Raw genomic sequence first — 22512 nt, 5'->3', positions numbered from 1 at the left:
TAATGGTGCCAGTGTGGAACTTTGTTTCTGGGGAATGCGATCTGCCCTTAACACTGTCTACTTGATAAAAACTGAATCTTCCGTGAGAGAGATGTGACATCTGTTAGTTCGGTTCTTGAACATTACTAGTTTATTGCTTCCTCACCAAGGAGAGGTTGCCTCCAGCCAAAAGCACAGCACCACCACCCCAACAGTTTGATCACATTATCCAAAGTAAGCAAACACTGGGGTCTTCTTTGGGACCAACTCCCATTATCCACACAGGAATCCCTTGTGCAGTATGCCTCATTGAATATTATCTGCTACCACTGGCTCAGCAGCTCAGGCCTCTAGACTCTAAATGAGTTCTTTCATGTTTAAGTCAGCATATGCTGATTTTATGCGAAACAATTCTATTTTTTCCTGCACAGTCCATTTAAGATTTCCTGCCTGACCTAATATCAGTTCTAAACCCACCATTCAAATGAGAACAAAGTCTTTAAAACAAGAAGCGGCAGTGTAAATATGATTTTTTTTTCTGTTGCTCTTTCTAGCATTGATAGTTTTTGATTGCCCATAGGCTGGTTTTATATATCTATTTTTTTCCTTGTCAAAAGGGATTACAGGCTGCAGTTTAGTTCATCTAGCACTCAGATGTTTCAGCTAAATTTCTGTGTCTTGTTTTTCATAATCATAAATACGTTGTACAGTCTCCTAGCCTTGAAATGCCTTATTTTCCTTGTATTTTTATGTTCCGGTGTCTGCCTGATCCATCTAAATAATAGTGGTCAGATTGTTGCTGGATTAAATAAGGATTGTGAATAATTCCTTGTATGGCTGCCAGTAGCAAGAGAGAGCCTCTTGAAGGTGGCCATTCAGAAAAGCCTACCAAACTAGGCTCTATTAGATCCTAAATAACATAGAATGTGTGCGCAGGTAGGCTGATAAACTTTTGTTAAGCATAGTTAGGTAGTACTTTATAACTTAATTTAGAATCCCCTTTTAATTGATTCAGCTCATTAGATTTCAGTACAATAGGTGGTAGGTAGAAATAGATGATAGATGTATTTTAGTGTTTCCTAATTTTTAATCTGGCTTTGCTGTAAAATTGAAATAGTAAATTTAGTTGATCATTTCTTTTATATATATATATATATATATATATATATATTTTTAATTATTTTCCCATGGAATTTTTCCCCTAGGCAAAGAACAGAGCCATTCACTACTTGCACTATATTGAAAGATATGAAGATCACACGAGTAAGTACTCTGTTAAACTCTGATTAACATTTTAAGGCCATCTAGTTCCACTTTTGTTCCATACACGAGTATATGAAGTTCCTCAGTCCTTTGGGTGGTTGGTTTCAAAATATAGACTCCAAAAGCTTGCTCCAGCAGGAGGCAATGGAACTCCTTGCCACTTTATTTTATCTATTATTTTATCACTAATTATCATTACTGTAGTTCACACACCTTCATTGTTTGCTGTTGTCCCACTAAGCATTAAATCTGCAGCTGTTAAATTAATATTTTGTTTTGTTGCACCTCTTTCATCATGGAACTCAAACAATCTTTTCTTGGTTGAACAGAAAGAAAACTGCTTTACAGTATATAAGAGATTTCAAGTATATCCAAAAATATAGTTTGCTGGTACAGCAAAAAATAATGTTAAATATTGTCATCAATTATGTTCATCACCCAAATGGTGCACTTGCTCATCATTCTCAGTTTGTGTTCCTGAAGATTATACCACTTTTATACATTCCCATTTTTTAAGTGTCATTCAGCAGAAAAAAAAAAATCAGTTTAAATTTGGCTGGCCATTTAGCTATTTTAAACAGATAAATACCCAATAGTGCCTCTGACAAGGCATTATCAAAGGAATACATCATGGAACTCAAGGTGGAACAAGCGAGGTTCCTAGTAACTCTCATCCAGGCACTAACTAGACCCAGACCTACTTAGGTTTTACAAGGTGGCTGTATCATGTGCCTTCAGACTGAATGTATACCCTGAATGTTTGTTACTTGGTAACTGCCTGCAACCTGTGCGAATGTCCTATCTCAGACACTACACTGCAAATAGAACGTTCATATTGCTTCCAGCACAGTTTTTTTCATGTAGTCAGCTCACAAATTCAACTGTTAAGTCAAAAAAACATGCAGAATTGAGCGATGCAAATGCATGTTTAAAACAACCTTTAGATAAATATGCAGTTTTATTTTTTTTTTTGCATCAATAGAGGATAGCAATGGCTGCAAACCAGCCTCTGTTTCTTTGTGTGTGTGTGATGGAAAATGCAACAATAGTGAAACAACCAATACCAGTACAATCAGAATGCAAAAGGAGGAGATGAGAAACTGTATAGTCAAAGGCAGAGGTCTTATTTTCCCCTAGAAAGAATGGGAAGGATCGGGGTCTCTAGATGTCCCTTTCTCAGGAGACTATTCTAAAGAATTGGTGTTCTGACAGTCACCCAGAGGATGGATGGAGTCAATAGGCAGTGCCTCGTCACTGGATCCTAAATACTGGGGAAATAGCCATTATACTGGGGAAATAGCCATTATACTGGGGAAATAGCCACTATATGTTTCCATGCCTGTAGGAAAACAAAGTTATCTGTGAGAATAGCGTATGTTTGTATTTCACTGTTGGGAAGTTGTGAACAGTCAGTGTGTGTGCACCATATCCTATTGTTGTGGGTGCTGACTTACATGGAGTTTTTCTGCTGTTTACTCAGAAATGTGGAGGAAACGTGTAATGGTTACACTGTCTGCTTGCTTAGGTTTTATTGTAATTAGTGGGATTTCAGCATGCATCATTGCGGCTAGAAGCACCTAGCTTCATTTTCCTAGCTGAAAGTCATCCTATCAACTACTAACCCATAACACTTCTTTTTGCCCTTCTAGTTTACCATGATATTGAAACTACTTTTAAAAAAACAACCATCCGAATGAAGAAGCAAAACAGAGGTAAGTAAAAGAGAACATAAGCATGAAAATTGGAGGCCGAATCCTCATGGTCAATGTTCCATTCTGTTAACATAATCTTCTGTGTAATGGGAAGCAGGGTCTGCTAACATTCAAATTCATTCAATCTGGATTGAAGTCCAGCATGCACTGTTAAACAAATTTAATTCCCATTATGTTTGATGGCCAGAAATCTCTGCACTGAACATATTAGGGCTGGAGTTGCACATTGACAAATGAAAGAATTTCTGTTTCTGGAAGATGTAGTCCATCATTGTTAATTTCTCACACCATGCAATGGCGCACACATCATCCCTTGAACAGCCAGATAATGCTGGTATAGGTCATATAAACCCCACTGCCAAAGGAGTGGTCAGTAATGCTGCCCCTCATAATTAAATGGTGTGCAGAACCTGTCATCTGGAAGGAGGAAGTCTCATGCTACAGAGGTAACAGCAAGTGTAGCTTTAAAATCTGCATCTTGGGTGCTGCTGTCTGATCTGATCCACCAGTCATCCAGATGTGATTGTCAAGTACCAGAGACAGGGCCTTCTTGGTGGTGGTGCTGCAACTATAGAACTCCCTCCCCTGGGGATATGTGCCAGGCCCCTACTCTTGAAACCTACCAGCGAACTTTAAAAATTTTGTTTGGCAATGTTTTTAAAATCTGACTTGATTTTATGTAAATTTGCTTTGGGGTGAATCGTTTTATGGTTTGTGTCTATGATTATGTTTACTTTTATACATACAACATACAACAAACCTTTATTAGGCTTATAGTTTACTTTTATATATGTTGCATTGCATAGTTTTAAAAATTAAGTCATAAAGAAAAGAAATAAATTATATTTCAGAAAAATGAGCAGCAGCTAAAGAACTCCCTAGCTGTAGTAGTTGTGATTCTGGGGATGCACAGAACATTGCAGGATGTGTCCCAGGACATAGTCTTGAGGGCACATTCTGCAATCACGATGCTGCAACTAAGCAGGGCTAAGTCTGATCAATGTCTAGATGGGAGGCTGCCTAGAGTTCTAGCATGAAAGAAAGTGGAGCAATAAATATAACAAATATTGAGTGGTGAACTTGGCTTCCTTAGAATCTCAGTTAAAGCATCAAATGTGTCTAGTTTCTTATGGCTACAAAGATTGACTTGATAGTGTCTGAGCACTCCTTTCTGAAGTCTCTAAAGATCAAGGGCAGATGTGTTAAGATTGCCTATTGCTAGGTGTCAGGTTTTGGTGTCAATGTGCTTCTCCATGCTTGGCAATATTGGAATAAATGATGCAAAATGAGAAGAATTCTGCATGTTCAATTTGCATTTAATTTCTGCAGGTTGCCAAACTCAGCTTTTCTTGGCACAGAATTTGGATTGCATCAGCAAGGGATTTTTCCCTTTAAGCTCAGCATACACTCAGTTCTCCTTTTATATTAAAATAAAGCTAAATGCAAAAAAGAGCTAATAACAAATTGGAGCTGTGATCAGGTGTGAGAGGTTGGCAAGTCTCCTTTCTTGAGAATTATTACATTGATTTTTGTTGCAAAATTACAATCTGTTATCGTTAAACAAAAATATTTTACTTGGGTATTTACTTCAAATGAAACTGTCCTCTTAAGTTGCCCAAGGAAGACTTGGGCACATGACTCAGGCCCATAAATCTTTCTTAAAACCCAAGTGTGATCTCATGCGTTTTATTAAAAAGCCATTAAGGCAGCTCTTCAAGATTATTCCAATCTGCTGGGCAAGCTTGGTGCCCTGGAAATGGAGGGAAGGAAATCTATTAGCAGACCACAAGTTTTGCTGTGCCATTATTTCCCTGCTTTTACTCCCCTTCCCTTCTCTCCCCCCCCCCATAATTGAAAAAAGTGATAGCCATCTAAAGCCATTTGTTCTGCCATTTTGAGAAAGTATCGATTTCATGCTTGGAGATGGAATCAGGTTTTCAACATAATTACGTCTGAGTGATCTCTGAAAGACTATTTATCAAGAGCTTCGTTTGGTAGCGGTCCCAAATGCTCCATTTCAGAATTACCTTTTTTTCCTACCTCAGTCCAGAACTCAATTTCTTTGCATGATTTCTGACTGGTGAAAATTACTGTGTTTTACATAGGAAATTGTTTAGGGCATAAATTGAGCTAAAATGTTACACCTGTTAAGATACAGAAATATGGCTAATTTGTATGTAGCATTCCATGACCCAGAACAGATCAGGCCCACCCTTCCTTGGCATCCAGTGCTGCCAGGCCATCCACTGTCTCAGACTGTAAATTTCTGCCCCATATCTGAATCCAGGCTTGAGAGGTAATGTTCTTACTACACAAATTGTGATAGCATGCACAAAGGAATGTATCTGTAATGGGATGTACCTGTTAAAGCCACAGTAGTAAAAAGAGGAATAATGAGAAGTTGTTCCTAATAGATATTTCTCTACAGTGGCTTTTGAATTTTTGCTGTTGGACTGACTCTGCTGCTTATGATTTGTGTCCATAATGTGTAAACCTGATCTCACAGCAGGCAACAGTTCATTGTTTTTCTAACTTTGGTGCCTTAACCTTTTAAGTAACACTCCTGATCAGAGGTCTACTCTAGAAAACTGTGGTGAAAACTTCAAAGTCAGTAGTTGGTATACATTATGAACTTCCATGCATAATGGGTTCTTCCATGCATTTGAATAATGTGATTGGGGGAGTGCATGAAAGTTCCATCCAAATTTGGGAACTTGTATCACAGAAACTAAGAACATAAGAACAGCCCCACTGGATCAGGCCATAGTTCCATCTAGTCCAGCTTCCTGTATCTCACAGTGGCCCACCAAATGCCCCAGGGAGCACTCCTGTTAACAAGAGACCTGCATCCTGGTGCCCTCCCTTGCATCTGACATAGCCCATTTCAAAAATCAGGAGGTTGCACATTGTCGTAAACTTGGGGTGCTCAGAGTTCTTGGTTCTCAAACCCTAAAGCCCTCAAGGCCCCTCTGCTTAGTAGTACTGCCACCACCCTGTATGTGCCAATGCCTCAGTCCAGGGTCACTCTCTAGGATTAACTCTATCCCTTTCAGGCACTGAGCTCTTTCTCCAATTAAATCTTCAGTCCTCAAGTTACTAGACCTCAATGAGCACTTGGTAGCTTGCTGAACGGCTAGGCAGGATTCTGAACCTTTGTCCCCAACAGGCAATGAAACAACTTAGTAAAAGAGATTTTAGTTTATTAAGTACATAAGGTTACATAAACTTACGGTAAGGTAGCAAATGCTAAAGGCATAAACATCTAGGAAACATATCAGCAATAAAATAACAAAGCTAACTGGCTATCTCTGTTAATCCCTATCTCTCACCTGGGTCAGCTTCTCTTACAGATCTTTTAGCTCCAGGCTACCTGTGAGGCCAGGTGCCCATGGTGGACAATTGGAGCTAACAAGCGTGCAGGATGTTGCACCCAAAAACGCTGTCCAAGAAGAAACACGCACACCCCTTCGGGCAATCATTATTAAAATTCATATGCTAATAGTGCTGAGGTGACTTTGTACTTATTTAGACTGTCCAGTGAGAAACCTTTGAGGACAGAACCTTCTTAAAGTTGGCCTGGTTGCTAGCCCCTTATAAGTAGTTCTTTACCTCTCCCAACTGGAGATCCATAGCTGCATTCCATCACGCTTGATCAGGCGCTTCTCTGACTAGTAAGGTGTTAAACATTCCATTGGGTTGTAATTCTTGTTATCTGTCCTAGCAAAGGAGAGACAACAATCTTTTTGTTTATTTACTCACATTCTTGCAGCTAGGGACGGCTAGCAACTTCTCAGTTACATTGTCTTAGTGTGGTTCAGGCTTCTGCTGCCAACCTAGGCCTAACATGTACATATTCATGACACACATACACATCATAGCTTGTAACCCATAATGAATTTTTCCTCCAGAAACTTGTCCAATCCCCTTTTAAAGGCATCCAGGCCAGATGCCATCACCACATCCTGTGGCAAGGAGTTTCACAGACCAACCACACGCTGAGTGAAGAAATATTTTCTTTCATCCTAACTCTCCCAACACTCAATTTTAGTGGATGCCCCCTGGTTCTGGTGTTATGTGAGAGTGTAAAGAGCATCTCTCCATCCACTTTGTCCATCCCTTGCATAATTTTGTATGTCTCAATCATGTCCCCCCTCAGGCGTCTCTTTCCTAGGCTGAAGAGGTCCAAACGCCGTAGCCTTTCCTCATAAGGAAGGTACCCCAGCCCAGTAATCATCTTACGAGGGTCGCCCAGAAAGTAATGCACCACATTTTTTTTCTTCAACAATTTGAACACAATGAAACTTACACACAAGAAAGAATGATGTTTCTTCTACACTCCCTATTTTTCCACGTAATCTCCGTCCAGTTCTATGGCCTTCCTCCAGCGAGACACAAGGGCATGTATGCCCTTCTGGTCACGAAGCCATTTCTGCACTGTGCGAATCACCTCTTCGTCATCCTCAAAATGTCTTCCACGAATGGCATCCTTTAATGGCCCAAACAAGTGGAAGTCTGAGGGAGCTAGGTCAGGGCTGTAGGGTGGATGGGGTAACACAGTCCAACCCTGTTTAGTGTTGTATTCCAAAGTCCTCAAACTTGTGTGAGGCCGAGCGTTATCATGTTGAATCAAACATTCACCTGGGTTGTTATGGCGCCGAAGTCGCTGGAAGCGCTTCTTGAGTTTGGTTAATGTCTTCACATAAGCTTCAGAATTAATGGTGCTGCCTCTTGGCATCACATCAATGAGTATGACGCCCTCACAGTCCCAAAACACAGTGATCATGACCTTACCGGCGGAAGCGGTTACTTTGAATTTTTTCTTCTGTGGAGATTAAGGATGACGCCATTCCATCGACTGTCATTTTGTTTCGGGCTCAAAATGGTGAACCCAGGTTTCATCACCTGTCACAATCCTGGACAAGAACACTTCCCCCTCATCTTCAAAACGTTTCAGCAACTCAGAAGAAATGTTTTTCTCCACAGTGAGAAATTCAATGACGACACGCTGCTTGTAACGTACATCACTTACAGACGCCATTTCGAAACACTGCTGCAGCTACGCTATCTGTCTGAAGAAACCAAAAATTTGTGTGCGCACTCCTGAAAATTCAAATAATGTATATCTAAAGTTTCGCATTCATACCATTACTGTAGGCTGAGAAAAAAAAAGTGGTGCATTACTTTCTGGGCGACCCTCGTAGTTGCACTCTTTCGCACCTTTTCCATTTCCACTATGTCCTTGTGGCAACCAGAACTGAACACAATACTCCAGGTGTGGCCTTACCATCGATAAGTACAATAGCATTATAATATTAGCTGTTTTGTTCTCAATACCTTTTCTAATGATCCCAAGCTTAGAATTGGCCTTCTTCACTGCCACCGCACATTGGGTCGACACTTTCATCGACCTGTCCACCACCACCCCAAGATCTCTCTCCTGATCTGTCACACACAGCTCAGAACCCATCAGCCTATATCTAAAGTTTTGATTTTTTGCCCCAATGTGCATGACTTTACACTTACTGACATTGAAGCGCATCTGCCATTTTGCTGCCCATTCTGCCAGTCTGGAGAGATCCTTCTGGAGCTCCTCACAATCACTTCTGGTCTTCACCACTCGGAAAAGTTTGGTGTTGTCTGCAAACTTAGCCACCTCACTGCTCACCCCTGTCTCCAGGTCATTTATGAAGAGATTGAAGAGCACCAGTCCCAGGACAGATCCTTGGGGCACATCACTTTTCACTTCTCTCCATTGTGAAAATTGCCCATTGACACCCACTCTCTGTTTCTTGGCCTTCAACCAGATCTCAGTCCAGGAGAGGACCTGCCCTCTAATTCCCTGACTGTGGAGTTTTTTCAGTAGACATGGTGAGGGACCGTGGCGAATGCCTTCTGAAAGTCCACATATATAATGTCCACGGGTTCTCCCGCATCCACTTGCCTGTGGACCTTTTCAAATAATTCTAAAAGGTTTGTGAGGCAAGACTTACCCTTACAGAAGCCATGCTGATTCTCCCTCAGCAAGGCTTGTTCATCTATGTGTTCTGAGATTCTATCTTTGATGAGGTATTCCACTATCTAACCTGGTATAGAAGTTAGGCTGACCGGCCTATAGTTTCCTGGGTCCCCCCTCTTTCCCTTTTTAAAGAACGGTGTGACATTTGCTATCCTCCAATCCTCTGGCACCGTGGCCATTTTGAGGGACAAGTTGCATATTTTAGTCAAGAGATCAGCAACTTCATTCTTCAATTCCTTAATGGATGCCATCCAGGCCCAGTGACTTATTGATCTTTAATTTATCAATAAGGTCTGAAACATCTTCTCTTTTAACCTCTATCTGACCTAATTCCTTGGTCAGGAGGGGCTGTTCGGGCAGCGGTATCTGCCCGAGGTCTTCTGCCGTGAAGACAGATGCAAATAACTCATTTAATTTCTCTGCCATCTCTAAGTCTCCTTTTATTTCCCCTTTCCCTCCCTCACCATCCAGAGGGCCAACCACTTCTCTGGCAGGTTTCCTGCTTCTAACATATTTGAAGAAGCTTTTATTATTCCCCTTAATGTTGCTGGCCATGCGTTCCTCATAGTCTCGCTTGGCCTCCCGTATCACCTTCTTACATTTCTTTTGCCACAGTTTATGTTCCTTTTTATTCTCCTCATTAGGGCAAGACTTCCTTTTACAGAAGGAAGCTTCCTTGCCTTTTACGGCCTCTCTAACTTAGCTACTTAGCCATGCGGGCACCCTCCTGAACTTAGTAGAGCCCTTCTTTCTTTGCGGTATACACTTCTGCTGGGCCTCCATTACTGTTGTTTTAAGCAGCCTCCATGCACTCTGGACAGATTAGATTCTTTTTACCTTCCCTTTCAACCTCCTTCTGACCAGCCTCCTCATTTGAGGGAAGTCTGCCCGTCGGACGTCAAGGGTTTTTGTGAGAGATTTGCCCGGTATTCTTCCCCCGACATGCATGTCGAAACCAATTGCAGCATGATCACTGTTCCCCAATGGCTCAGTAACATTGACATCTCTAACCAGGTCCTGAGTACCGCACAATATTAAATCCAGAGTCACCTGTCCTCTGGTGGGCTCCATGACTAGCTGCTCGAAGGCACAGTCATTTAGCATGTCAAGGAATCCAGTCTCCTTTTCATGACCAGAACACAAATTGACCCAGTCTATATGAGGCTAATTGAAGTCCCCCATGATTACAACTCTGTCCCTCCTTGTCACCTCCCTGACCTGTTTCCTCATTTCAAGGTCACCTTCCGATTTCTGGTCTGGAGGACAATAGTACGCCCCCAATATATACATCGCTCCTCAGGCCTGGTAGTTTAACCCACAGAGATTCTATGGTGGAGTCTGACCACCATTCTATGGTGGAGATAGACCCTGCCTGTCCCTCCTGTAGAGTTTATGGCCCGGGATTGCGGTATCCCACTGATTTTCCACATTCCACCAGGTTTCCATTATGCCCACTATGTTAATGTTTTCCCTTGTCACCAGACATCCCAGTTCTCCCATCTTTGCTCAGAGACTTCAGGCATTTGCATAAATGCATTTGTACATGGAATGCCCCAGGATGGGCTGCTTATTCGCTCCTTTATTCCTGAATCCTCTCATTGTGCCAAACCATCTATCACATCTCATCACACTACCATTCCCAATTTCTTCTCCTACTCTGTCTTTGCCTTGTTGTTCTCTAACCTTCCCATCCTCGTTCCATAGGGATGAGGAGTCCCAAACCGGATGCCCCTCGGCTCCTGTCGGCCTTCCCCCAGGGATCAGTTTAAAAGCTGCTCTGCCACCTTTTTAATCTAATTTAACCTTTTTAGTTTAACCTTAAATCTTTTAATCAGGACTGCAGACTGCTTAGATGGGTACCACAGAAGATTTTAAATGGAAGCCCTTTGGTGCCTGCCTGATTCACCTCCATCCTCCACACTCTCAGATGAAGCATCCTGGTTGCATCAGCAACTGGGATGCCCTTTGGGACATTTGGACCCTGACTTGTTCTCACTCGGTTCCTGTGGAGTAAGTCTGCCCATCGACACCATTGGACAGAAATCCTCTTGGGACCCCATTTAATGTCTGGGCCCTAGCGGATTATCCCCAGCAACCCGTGGCCCTGTCTTTCATTATAATCCAGCTCAAAAATGGAGAGCAGAAGACTCCAAGGTGTCCAGAAGCCTGTAGCATGGATCAACAAAAAAATGTTCAAGCAGCATGATTTAAATCTGGAACGGATATTGGGTAAATAGTTTCTTGGTTCCTATGGTTTGTTGTATTTTCCTATTTCGGGTCTTCTCAGCAGTACAGCCCAAGGGCCATGGCCCCTCTATTAGATTCTCTAATTTGTAGAAAGGACTGCTCTCAGAATATTGCAAATCATCTAAAGATTGGCTGAAGTGTAAACTAGATGTGCTTTACTTTTGCTGCAATCTTGACTTACCTGGAAGTAAGTACCACTGAATTCAGTGGAATTTCCTTGTTCAACTGATATTTTGGCCAACAGTCTGAACACTAATACAGAGGAGCACAATCAGAGAAGCTTTTAAAAAAAGATGTGTCCTTTTATGTATAAAAGCCATGATGATTACAAGCCATGATGTGTATGTGCAACCTCCTGATTTTAGAAATGGGGTATGTCAGAATGCCAGATGCAAGGGAGGGCACCAGGATGCAGGTCTCTTGTTATCTGGTGTGCTCCCTGGGGCATTTGGTGGGCCGCTGTGAGATACAGGAAGCTAGACTAGATGGGCCTATGGCCTGATCCAGTGGGGCTGTTCTTATGTTCTTATAAAGCATTCTTACAGGTGGGGATGGTAGAAGGAGCTGGTAGACAGGTAGCAGGAAGGACTTGGATAAAGCTTGTCCTAGCAAGATCATACAAGGGGATCAGCAAGTCTTTTGGCTCTTGACAGGCTTCTCATGCTTGAGTATAGATTGTGATAAATAACTCAATTATCTCCTCCAATACTTGCAGCTTAATACCATGCTGACAGCAGTTGTTTTAACACTTACTCTTCCCAGGTTATGGTCTTCGCTGTCACCGAGCTATCATTACCATGTGCAAACTCATTGGCATTGAAGACATGTACGCCAAGCGTTACGGGTCCAGGAATTTGCTAAATCTCACCAGAGCGCTTTTCAAAGGATTGGCAAATCAGGTAATCTATGCAGTAGGTATTTCCAGGCTTGCTTATTGGCTCACAAGAGTTAGAGTGATATCCAGTGGCCCACAGTTAAATATAATTTGACCTTACTTTCTGTTTTGTCACCATGGCCTGTGCTGAAAGTGTTTGCAGAAATGATGTTAAAATATTTTTAAATCAACACCAGAAATTACTTCCTGATTGAGAGGGAGGAGAAAGGCACATAAATCTTTTGTGCTGTTGAGTGTCTTAACCATTGTCAAGGAATCAAGAATAGCCTCCAAAATTATGTGTTCCTTTCCTCTGCGTTCCTTTGCCCCACTTTCCGGCTGCTGGCCTTAACCACCATTGGCACCTACAGTAAATCATGATTAAAACTAATAATTGTTCACTACTAACCAAAATTTGCTAACCCCCCTTCCGAGCAGCCCATCCTTACACCAGACTACTTGGATCTGCACCACCAATTTTGGTGGCACAGATCCAAGTAGTCTCATTAGGGCAACTGCCACACAACACATGGTAAGGGGAATTGATTCCTTTTACTCTAGTTGCACTGCAGCCAGCCCCAACCCTGTACTGGATATAGCTGGCCTGTCTTTTCCAGCATGGGTTAGTATTGGGAGCATAAGTCTGCAGCAGCCTGTAAGGAAAAATGAGTAGGTTATAAGTCAGGAAATGGAAGTGGATATAGGCATTTTAACTGTATATGCACAAACAAATTCTTCAGCTCTATGGAAGCTTACCCAAATTTTAAATAAGTTCAGGCAAGATGGTCCACTCCAGTGGCTATTTCTGAAAGCAGCATTGGTGCCAGAGTTGCATTTCTGCCTGGTAGGCAAATAAGCATGGTTGAGTTCAGGTCAGCTACAAGCTCATCACAGAACCATCCATGAGTGGAATGGCTGGTGCAAGGCCGCTTTGATTGGCACTTCTATTTCCCACACAGTGTGGCTGTTTGGTTGACAGCCAGTGCCACACAAACATAGGGATACAGCATCTCCCCCTGTTGGCATAACAGTTCTCCAGTGGGATCTCCATATCCGTCTTAGTCCTTACAAGTGGGTAGCTCCTCCCTCTCAGGTAGGCAGGCCAGAGTCTTTTGGTCATCCTGAGGGGAGGGGCTGCCTGGACTTTCCCAGACTGGCCTAGCCTTTTGGGGAAGCAGGACAGAGCTGGGTTCAGCTCTGCTGAACCCCCCCCCCCCGAGAAGCTAAGAGATTTCGTGCCCTTCTGCGCCTGAGCCCCATGCCTCTGCCGAGAGGCAGCAGCTCAGGCCCGCTTTCTGGGCTGCCCTTGCTGACCCCAGGGCAGCCCCCCTTAGCTGACAACAACTATTCAAGTGGCGGCAGCTGCTCACCCAGCAGGCGCTCCCACATCTCCAGCCACTCTCCCCCCCCTGCACCTGGCAGGGGTGAGGCAGGCTCGTGAGTGCTCCGACCACAGCCAGCCTCTGGAGCTGCTTTCCCCCAGCAGCAGTGGGGGTGCGGAGTTTTCTCCTCCCCTCCCCATTGTTCCAGGGCGCCACGCGGTTGGCGAGTGCCACCTTGGATTAGCGTCCAAAGAGCACAAAGACCAGCCCTCCCAAGCGGGGCAGGGGTGGCAGAGGCAGGCTTGCACCAGCAGTGGGTGCTGTCCAGCCGCTTGAGCTGCCTCCAGCCGCAGCAGGAGAGCAGCAGAGGAGACAACCACAAGCGCAGGCGCCATCTTGGCCACGCGCCAGCCCGGGACCGGATTTTGGAGAAGTAGTGAGCGGCCCCCCAAACTGGCGGACACCCCCTCACACATGGCCACCCCCAGCGAGGCACCTGATGCACACACTCCCTGCACAGGGCTCAGCACCTTAGACTGGGGAGAGCTGTCCAGGTCCATCTAGGACATGGTCCAGGCCAGCGTCAACGCTGCCATGGAGGCACACCAGCAACCACTGGGGGGCACCCCAGAGCATCCACCTATGGGCTCCCAGCTTCCTCCCCAGAGGAGGAGGTAGAGAGGGACGACAAAGATGAACCCACACTCCCCCCCCAAGAGGCACCGGATGTCATCCGTGCGCAGTGCCATCCCCGAACACACCCACCTCCAGGAGCAGAAGCAGGGCAAAGGGAGCTCCCATGCCTCATCCACAGAAGAGGGAGAAATATTGGGGAACAAGGTTGAGGCACACAAGCCCCGCCTCTCCTACGCTGAGCAGTTTAACAGTTTAACAAGTTAGTCTCGGGGTGGTTCAGGTGCTAGACCTGCAGCCCAAGCGCCACATGGATACGGGGCCCAAGACCAAGTGGGGGTCCCCAACAGTCTTCCCAAACCAGCAAGAAACCCCCCACTGGTTTCCTTCTACAACCTGCCCCCAGAAATCATGGCCCACCTCAAATCACCCCTGGTGGAAGCCCCAGTAGCAGCACTGGGATCCCCAGCCGTCCTCCCCACAGACAGTGACGGTCTCCCAAGGGACCCCACAGACAAGAAGGTAGAGCTAGCCACCAGGAGGGAATTCGAGGCCTCCTCCAATGCGCTGTGGGCCTCTGCCTCTGCTCCAGGGTGTTGGTTCTTTGGCTTCAGCAGGTCGGTGAGACCCACAAGCTACGCTCCAGGGCTAGCTTGGATATCAGAAAGATATCAGCTGCCGCCTTCGTAGCAAATGCCCAGGGCCATGGCCACAGGACTTGCCACGCGCCGCAGCACCTGGCTGCGTAGCTGGGACCTGGATGCAGCCTCACACGCCAGGGTCACTGGCCTCCCCTTCCAAGGAGCCAAGTTGTTCGGGTACGCCCTGGACCCGCTACTGGTGGAGTCCAGGGGAAAGAAGAGGGTGCTGCCCACCAGGGAGAGGAACCCAAGGCCCACCCAGCGATCCCAGTGCCAGCGCCTTTCAGCCCTCGAGCTCTCAACCCATTACCTCGCCCTCTGCGGCCCCTTTCAGAAGTCAAAGGCCCATCTGGCACCCAAGATGGCCAGCCCACAAGCCAAGAGGACAGCAGCCCCAGCGCTTTGGCGCAAAGGGCCCAAAGTCTCAATAACAACCAGCCATCCAGCCAACTGGTTCCTACAGGTCCCCAGACCCAAGTGCCAGCTAAAGCACGGCAAGACACTTGAGACAATCCAACACCTCCTACCGGCCATTGAACCGGTTCCAAGGGAGCAGTGGGGGTCCGGGGTGTACTCCCACCTCTTCACCGTGCCCAAGACATCTGGCAGCACCAGAACCATCCTCGGCCTCAGGTGGCTCAACAGATGGATGCGTCAACAGAAATTCAAGATGGAGACCCTACACTCCATCCTGATGTCCATCAGAAGGCACAGCTACATGACACGGAAGGCACAGCTGAGATCTGAGATTTCGGCTGCTGCCTCACTAGAGGAGGGCACCCTACACCTGCCCGAGACCATCCAATGTCTCCGGAACCACGAGTTCCTCATCAACTTGGAGAAGAGTCACCTGACACCTTCACACACCATAGAACACCTGGGAGCAATTATTGACACCTCCTAGTTCAGAGTTTTCCAGTCCCCAGAAAGGCGGGCCAACACTGCAGACCTACCCAAGGTGAACTCCCTGTTTCACCGCTTGCAGGAGGTGGTGCTACCCACGTTCTGCCCCAACCCTTCTCATCCCAGAGAGCGGGAATAGCATGCCCTCGACGTGCGTTGGGTGGTGTGCTTTTATCTCTCCAGGACCTCAGTCCACCGGCCTTCAGAGGCCTTGTTTGTCTCATTCCGACTTAGTGACCAAGGCAGGAAGGTGCCTCCCCCCACTATTTCCAGATGGGTTAGGGAGGCCATAGCCGAGGCCTACAGGGCATCCAGCAAGGAGCCCCCTGAGGGCATAGTGGCCCACTCCCTCAGGGGGGCCGCCAGCCACATTCAGGGGTCACCCCTCCCTGGAGGCAGTAGGCAGGGCAGCTACCTGGAGCTCGCCTAACACTTTTATCAAACACTACAAGATTGACGCCTTCGCCTCTGGGGATGCAGCTTTCGCAAGGCACGTCCTCCAGAGCGTGGCTCTATAAGCTTACGGCAGCTCCCACCCTTGAGGAGCACTGCTTGGGCACATCCCACTTGTAAGGACTAAGACAGACATGGAGATCCCACTGGAGAACGGGGAGATTTGTACTTACCGTGAATCCCCCTTCTCAGTGGTCTCCATGTCCACTCCATGTCCAGAAAAAAGGAGGAGAAACAGACATGCTGAACACCAGAATCGTAAAGTCAGGGGGACGCAGTACAGTATCTGGGGTAGCGTCCCACGCCACCTGGGCCCATTCTGCACTCATCCCCCGAGCCAACACACAACGCAGCACGTGACACCAGAGGACCGCCACTACAGTGCCTCCAGATGGACACAAGACATCTGGTGTCGGGTGGGGTTCTTCAAGCTTGGACAGTTTGGGGAGTCCAGGCAGCCCCTCCCCTCAGGATGACCAAAAGACTCTGGTTTGCCTACCTGAGAGGGAGGAGCTACCCACTGGTAAGGACTAATACAGACATGGAGACCACTGAGAAGGGGGATTCACAGTAAGTACAAATCTCCCCCTTCTGCAACCGAAAAAGTGGCTTTCAGATGCAAACAGGTAGGGAAGACTGCCCTGTTACTCTTGATGTGTCTGTATCCGTGATTTTGATATATCGCCAACAGTTTTTTGACAATTGACAAGGCACACCGCACTAACAGCAGGGGCTTGCATCCCCCAGTGGCCCTACTAACAAATGATCCTCCCCCAAACCCCCACGGCACACCTGTGTGCCATGGCACAATGGTTGAAAATGGCTGGTCTATATGATAGAGACGGGTTATAATATGATAGTTAGGAGGAAAGGCAGGTGGGTGCTCCAAATGACTCTATGGCAGTGACTTTAGTGAGTATCCTTAGAGACACTAACATGTAGGCAAGGGAGTTTTCCCTTTTCCTGCCACCTGCTGCCAGCCCTGTAGAAATTTAAATGAGGGAAGAAGAGACTGGCTCTTCTTAAATTCAGGGTCATTTAATCGAACTGTGAAGTAGATCAAGCTTAAATCTGATTATGTTGCCACATTTTCCTCAACCCCATTTACACTCTGCATAACTGGCATACTGAATGGATCATTTGCTTCTGTCAGTAGTATTTCCAGCATATCTGAGAAACAGATTACTTTGCTTATGACCTTGTATCCATTCAAACGAGGCTTGCAAAAGTGGGATGAGTTTTCTACTCAAACTTATTGCAAATAAATCTAACATTAAAACTGTGTGTTTTCTGTTTCAAATCCATGACTCATAGATGTGAAAGAGAGCTTCTGTATGCCCAAGTAAGAGTTAGGCCCCTAAGTGAGACTTTGGAAATCTCCTTTGTTAGTGGGACTGACAGTGCATTGTTATGAAAAGTAACAAAACAGGAGGAAGGGAAAGATGGATGCATTTAATCAAAACTTCTAAAATATTGGCCGTTAAAAGAAATGCAAAGTAAAGAGGGCTTATGCATCCAGCTGTGTGAGCAAGCATAGAAAAGACACAAAGTGTGATCTAGAATACAGAATTCAGCTTCTTGGGATGTCAGCTTTTCCCTTTTTTTTTTAAAAAAAAAAAGGAAATTGGTAGTCCTTTTGAATGAAATAATAATAAAAGATATAACTTGATTACAAATGATTTAGTGTGTTTAAAATCAAGATGCTCTGGAGAGCCTTACAATAAAGAAATCAAGGAAGGAACAAGGAAAAATAATGACCTCTATTTCTGAGTTATTGCAAAGAGACTGTTAGAACTGGATCTGGGTAAATCCATCCTTGAAATGATTATCCCATTCTCATCTTGTTATCTAATTATTTGGTGTTGCTCTACAACACTCTCAAAATCTTGAGAGAGTGGAAAACAAACATGTAGTGACCTGAGGCTTCTTTACTTGCTCTCTGGCTTCAGATCACCTGCACATTTTTATGTTTTCCCTTGTATCCATAAGGGTTAGCAATTTAGCTATTTTCTCCCCTCCCCCAGCCCTATCTGGGATGAACACTGCCCTGACTGGTGTTTGGTTCCCAGAAGTGCTTTGTGGAACTTGTGCAACTCATACTGGATCCTGTTTAGGAAAAAAAATAGTACCTCTCTCTTGGTTAGAGCCTGGAGCAGGGTATACAAAATATCAGCACCGTTAGATGGGACATTCCTGAAACTGCATAAATTGGAACTCTTGAGTCCTAAAACCCTCTCCTTTTATCCTCCTAAACAGGAAACTCATAAAGACCTAGCAAATAAGAAAAACCTCTACGTAGTAGAATTTCGCGATGAGTGTGGCCCTCTGCCCATTGTGGTTGCTGCACCCCAAGGGGCAGTCAGTGAAGATCCTGAGCCTGAGGATGAAGTTTCCGATGCCAAACTGGAGTGGGATGAAGTGAAGGCAGCTCAGGGAATGAAGAAGAGCATCTGGGCAAATGTCAAAAGGACAGTTTTCTAGACTGGACCAGTATGTAGGCACACACAACTGGTGAAGTTCCAGCATAATTGCATGACAGGGAAGTCTTTTCCCTTTGCACAGACAAGTGCTGGGTGAAGATTCCCACTGTGAGTTGTCTGGGTGACTGTTGCCTCCTTTATAACTTGGAGGCTGAAAGGGGCTTGACCATCTCTCTTTAGTTGACAAACCTAGTTGGAGCTAAAGCAGCTGATGCGTCTGCAGGCTCATTGCATCTATTTCATTGCTGCTGTCCCGCGAGGAAAAGAAATCTGTAATTGCCAGGCTTTTTAAACAAATAAACTGGGGGAAACTCAAATGTTATGGCAGAAATAAAGTAAAGATCTAATGTCAGTTTGTCTAACCTTTGCATAGGTTTGTGATTTTCAAACTACTTCTTGTAGTCTCCAAGGAAGAAGTGTCTCAACTTCAACTGTTACTTGTATAGTCAAGCCATGTTGTGACAAAAGGCACGTCTCCCACTTTGCTGACATGGGAGAACAAAACTGATGTGGGGGTACAGGGAGAAGAGAGAGTTGAGGAAGACTTGCATGCATGCACTGTGAATGGTGTATATATATTGTCTCTCTGAGGATTGTATTTATTTATTTTGCACATTTTCATATTCTTTCAAGGTGCTCAGGGTGGTGAACAGGGTTCCTTCCTTTTGTCCTCGCAACAACCCTGTGAGGTAGGTGAGGCTGAGAGAGGCTGACTGGCACAAGATCACCCAGGAAACTTCATGACTGAGTGGGGATTTGAACCTGGCATTTCTGTTATCCCTTACCTAGTGATGTTTCTACTTTATGCCTTGAGTATCACAGACATAGGAGTTATTTAACTTCTCATGGGCAAAGCTAACTTCAAAATGAGATTCATGAACTGTGCCCAGCTGTGCCAGACATTTCAATCTAATTTTCTTCCCAAACTCCCTGCATTCAACCTTTTGATGGAGAAGTAGACCAGTGCATTTAGCAGACTTGTATTGTTTCCGGAAGGAATTTCTAACACTTAGCGTTTAGTTTTTCAATATAACAAAATTGTGATTCTCAATGTGTGGTCATTGGGGTGTCAGTGAATTTTTTTTTTTTAAAGGCATTTTCTGATTGAAAGTCTGAAGAGCACTCTCAGGACACAGATGGATAATGATTCTGTACCAGCAGGTGCCGCTTCAGTGTATTAACGTCCAGTATTGCAAAGAGATTTCACTGCTTTAAAACATCTTTGCATAATCTAATCTCTGTATTTAAAAGCCAGTTCCCAGCATTTTGTCACACCAATGTGACTGAGAAAGAAGACCCCAAGGCAACATCCTGCCAATAAAGCGAAAACTTGATTCTTAGCAGCTGGGATGCACAGGGGCGGATGGCACTTTGCTCCATCCCCACTGGTAACCATTTTCCCATTCTTTCATATAAGTAAGTGACAGGGGAGAGCACGGCTCAGTGATAGAGACAAGCTTTCCATGCACAGTGTCCCAGGTTCAGTTTCTGGCATCTACATGTTGCAGATTATGTTGGGGGAGGCATGGTGCTGGGGTGGAATCACCCTTCCCATCAGGTCCTTGCAAAGTCCTTGCAAGGAACCCTCAAGTGCTATACTGGGATGATGATGAGGATAGTAATGACTTTGTTTTACAATGTGTTCCACTTTGCATCTCTATCTGGGTTAGTCTGCCATTTCCCAATTTCATCCTTAATTTGGTATTGCACAAATTATTGTGCAAATGCTGACATTGTTCTTTACCCCTTTTTCTATAACCTGAGGACATGTTACAGGAAAGACAGGCTTAAATTTAAATTCGGGGAAGGAGGCAGCAGAAGTGAGTGGGTACTTAAACCATTCTCCACCTGAGAATTATCTTCTTCAACTGCCTCTAAGATGCTGTTAATGTCCTCCCAGTCGCCATGGGAGAGGTTCGGAACCCACCACTCCTCCTCCCCTCCACCGAATGAGAAACACTCTTTTGTGTCCTCCCCACAGCATTGTGATTCAGAATTGGCTGGAAGGTCACTTTAGAACTTGGTGCTCCCACCAGGTGGTGCTCTTCTCCAAACTACTTTTATTTTGAATATGTGTGTTCTAGTTGTCTTGCTGAGCATTCCCACTCTCATCCTGGCTTTTTTTTTAATTATTCTTAACGGTTTTGAATTTCAAATGTGTGTTTTACCTCTCTCAGCTGTGGTGTAGTGGTTAGAATGCAGCCCCAAGTTCAGATCTACTACACTCGTTGATGACTCTCCATCCAGTGCACTGAGTGCCCTTGAGCCAGTGACTGCCTGTTTCAAAGGGTTGTTGTGAGGGTAAATAGAAATGGGGAAAGACGGTGAACCACCTTCAGTTCTTAGAGGAGGATAGGATATCAATACACATGATAAATGATTCTCATAGAGGACATGGTCATGCAAAGTTCTGCACCATCTGGAACCATGATTTCCCAAAAGCGCAAGCAACAGTGAGGGAGAGAAGTGGATCATGTGACAAGAGCACCCCCACTACTAGCACAAAACAGTGACATCTGGGAACACAAACTGCTTTGTGCTCTCTAGTGTATATTAAAAATAATGCATGTTGCACCCTTCTCGTGAGACGCAGGGTGGCTTACCACAATCAAAACAATAAAACTACAGAGTAATGAAAAGAGCAGCAATCAAACAAGCATACTATTAACAGGCAAATACTACACAAAGGGTAAGTCTTGTAAGCGATTGCCTTGTTCTTGAATGTTTACCTGAATAATTTATATTGCATTTGTATTGAGAACAGAAGGATTAAGAGCAGTGCCCCTGCTGGATCGGGTCAAAGGTCCATCACGTGGCCAGCTGGAACCTTGAAAGAAGTGCGTGCAGGTGTGTGAAAACTATCTCACCACCACCCCACTGTTGCCTCAACAATTGCTGTTCAGTGACATACGACCCCTGAACATGAACACTGAGAACCATGCCAATGATAGATCTAGCCACCATCAATTTATTTGATCCCCTTTAGCCATTTGACCTAGTAACTATCATGTCTGGCCCTGAATTGAATGAACCTAAGTATGCCTTGCATGAAGACTTACATTCTTTTGCCTATCCTGGTTCAACCACTACTCAGTTTAATTGGGTGATCCGTGGTAATGTTATGAGACAGGGTGAAAACGTTCCCTCTATCTACTTTCTCCATTCAATGCTTAGTTTTATAAACCTATTTTAGTTATATCCACTTGCAATCACAAATGCCTTTTAGGCCTCTCAAAGTTGGCACCTTGGCTCTTTAAACTCTTCTGTTGAATTTCTAGAAGAAGTTAAATGTCTGACCCAGAAGCTGACTGCTTTGCATATCAATCCCCTCATACTGTTGTCTGCACCCAAGCTAATTTAAATCAACCTGCTGTATGATTCAAAGTGAACAGATAGATTCTGGTTAGGTGGAAGAAGGGGATATTAGCATAAATCAGCTTGCCCAGAATATCCCACTCATTGAATGTTAAGAGTGTTTGCAGAAAAAGAAAGAGCCCATGCATTAATGTCAGCTCCTAGGAGGCAGAAAGAGCAGGCATTTTAAATGGCAGCTGCATAATGACAACATAAGGCCTCATTCACTAGACTGAGTGGGTTCTGTAGCTGTGCACTCACAGGCACAAAGCTGAAGGCTGTTGCACACTGGCGGGTGCTAACTAAGCCGAAGGAGACATGGGAGGTACGTGATTGGATCCCTTGGCTTGTGTTGTTTCCTTTAAAGAAGGGGGAGGGGCCTGATTTTTGACTGATGCTTCTGCTCTGAGGGAGGGGTGCTTCTCAAAGCAAAAAATTAAGGAAGAAGATTTTTAACTCTTTCTCTCTGTGTCACTTCCTAATCAAATCCCTTTTCCTGCATCACCATCAGCCATATTTCTGCTAGTGTTGGACATGCAAGATGTCCCCCCCCCCTGCAGCTGGACACAAGGGCTGAGCCACTTCGTAAGGGGAGAAGAGGCAGTTCTTCTGCTGGGAAGCCCAAATGCAGAGCA

The 22512-nt window shown here is 44.9% G+C and overlaps 1 protein-coding gene across 1 annotated transcript in view; it reads left to right on the top strand.

Annotated features, from left to right (window-relative positions):
• MRPS5 (mitochondrial ribosomal protein S5) overlaps positions 1-18875 on the top strand; it is a 60584-nt gene extending 41709 nt beyond the window's left edge. Inside the window, exons 8-11 of the mRNA XM_066611861.1 lie at positions 1185-1242; positions 2892-2954; positions 11980-12116; positions 18300-18875. Of these exons, the coding sequence (XP_066467958.1) occupies positions 1185-1242; positions 2892-2954; positions 11980-12116; positions 18300-18524 (483 nt within the window). The 3' untranslated portion in view covers positions 18525-18875. The remainder of the gene's footprint in view (positions 1-1184; positions 1243-2891; positions 2955-11979; positions 12117-18299) is intronic.
• Positions 18876-22512: the final 3637 nt, after the last annotated feature.

Source organism: Tiliqua scincoides, chromosome 1, assembly GCF_035046505.1.
Source record: "Tiliqua scincoides isolate rTilSci1 chromosome 1, rTilSci1.hap2, whole genome shotgun sequence".
Taxonomy (NCBI): domain Eukaryota; kingdom Metazoa; phylum Chordata; class Lepidosauria; order Squamata; family Scincidae; genus Tiliqua; species Tiliqua scincoides.
This window is presented reverse-complemented; position numbering and strand designations above follow the sequence as displayed.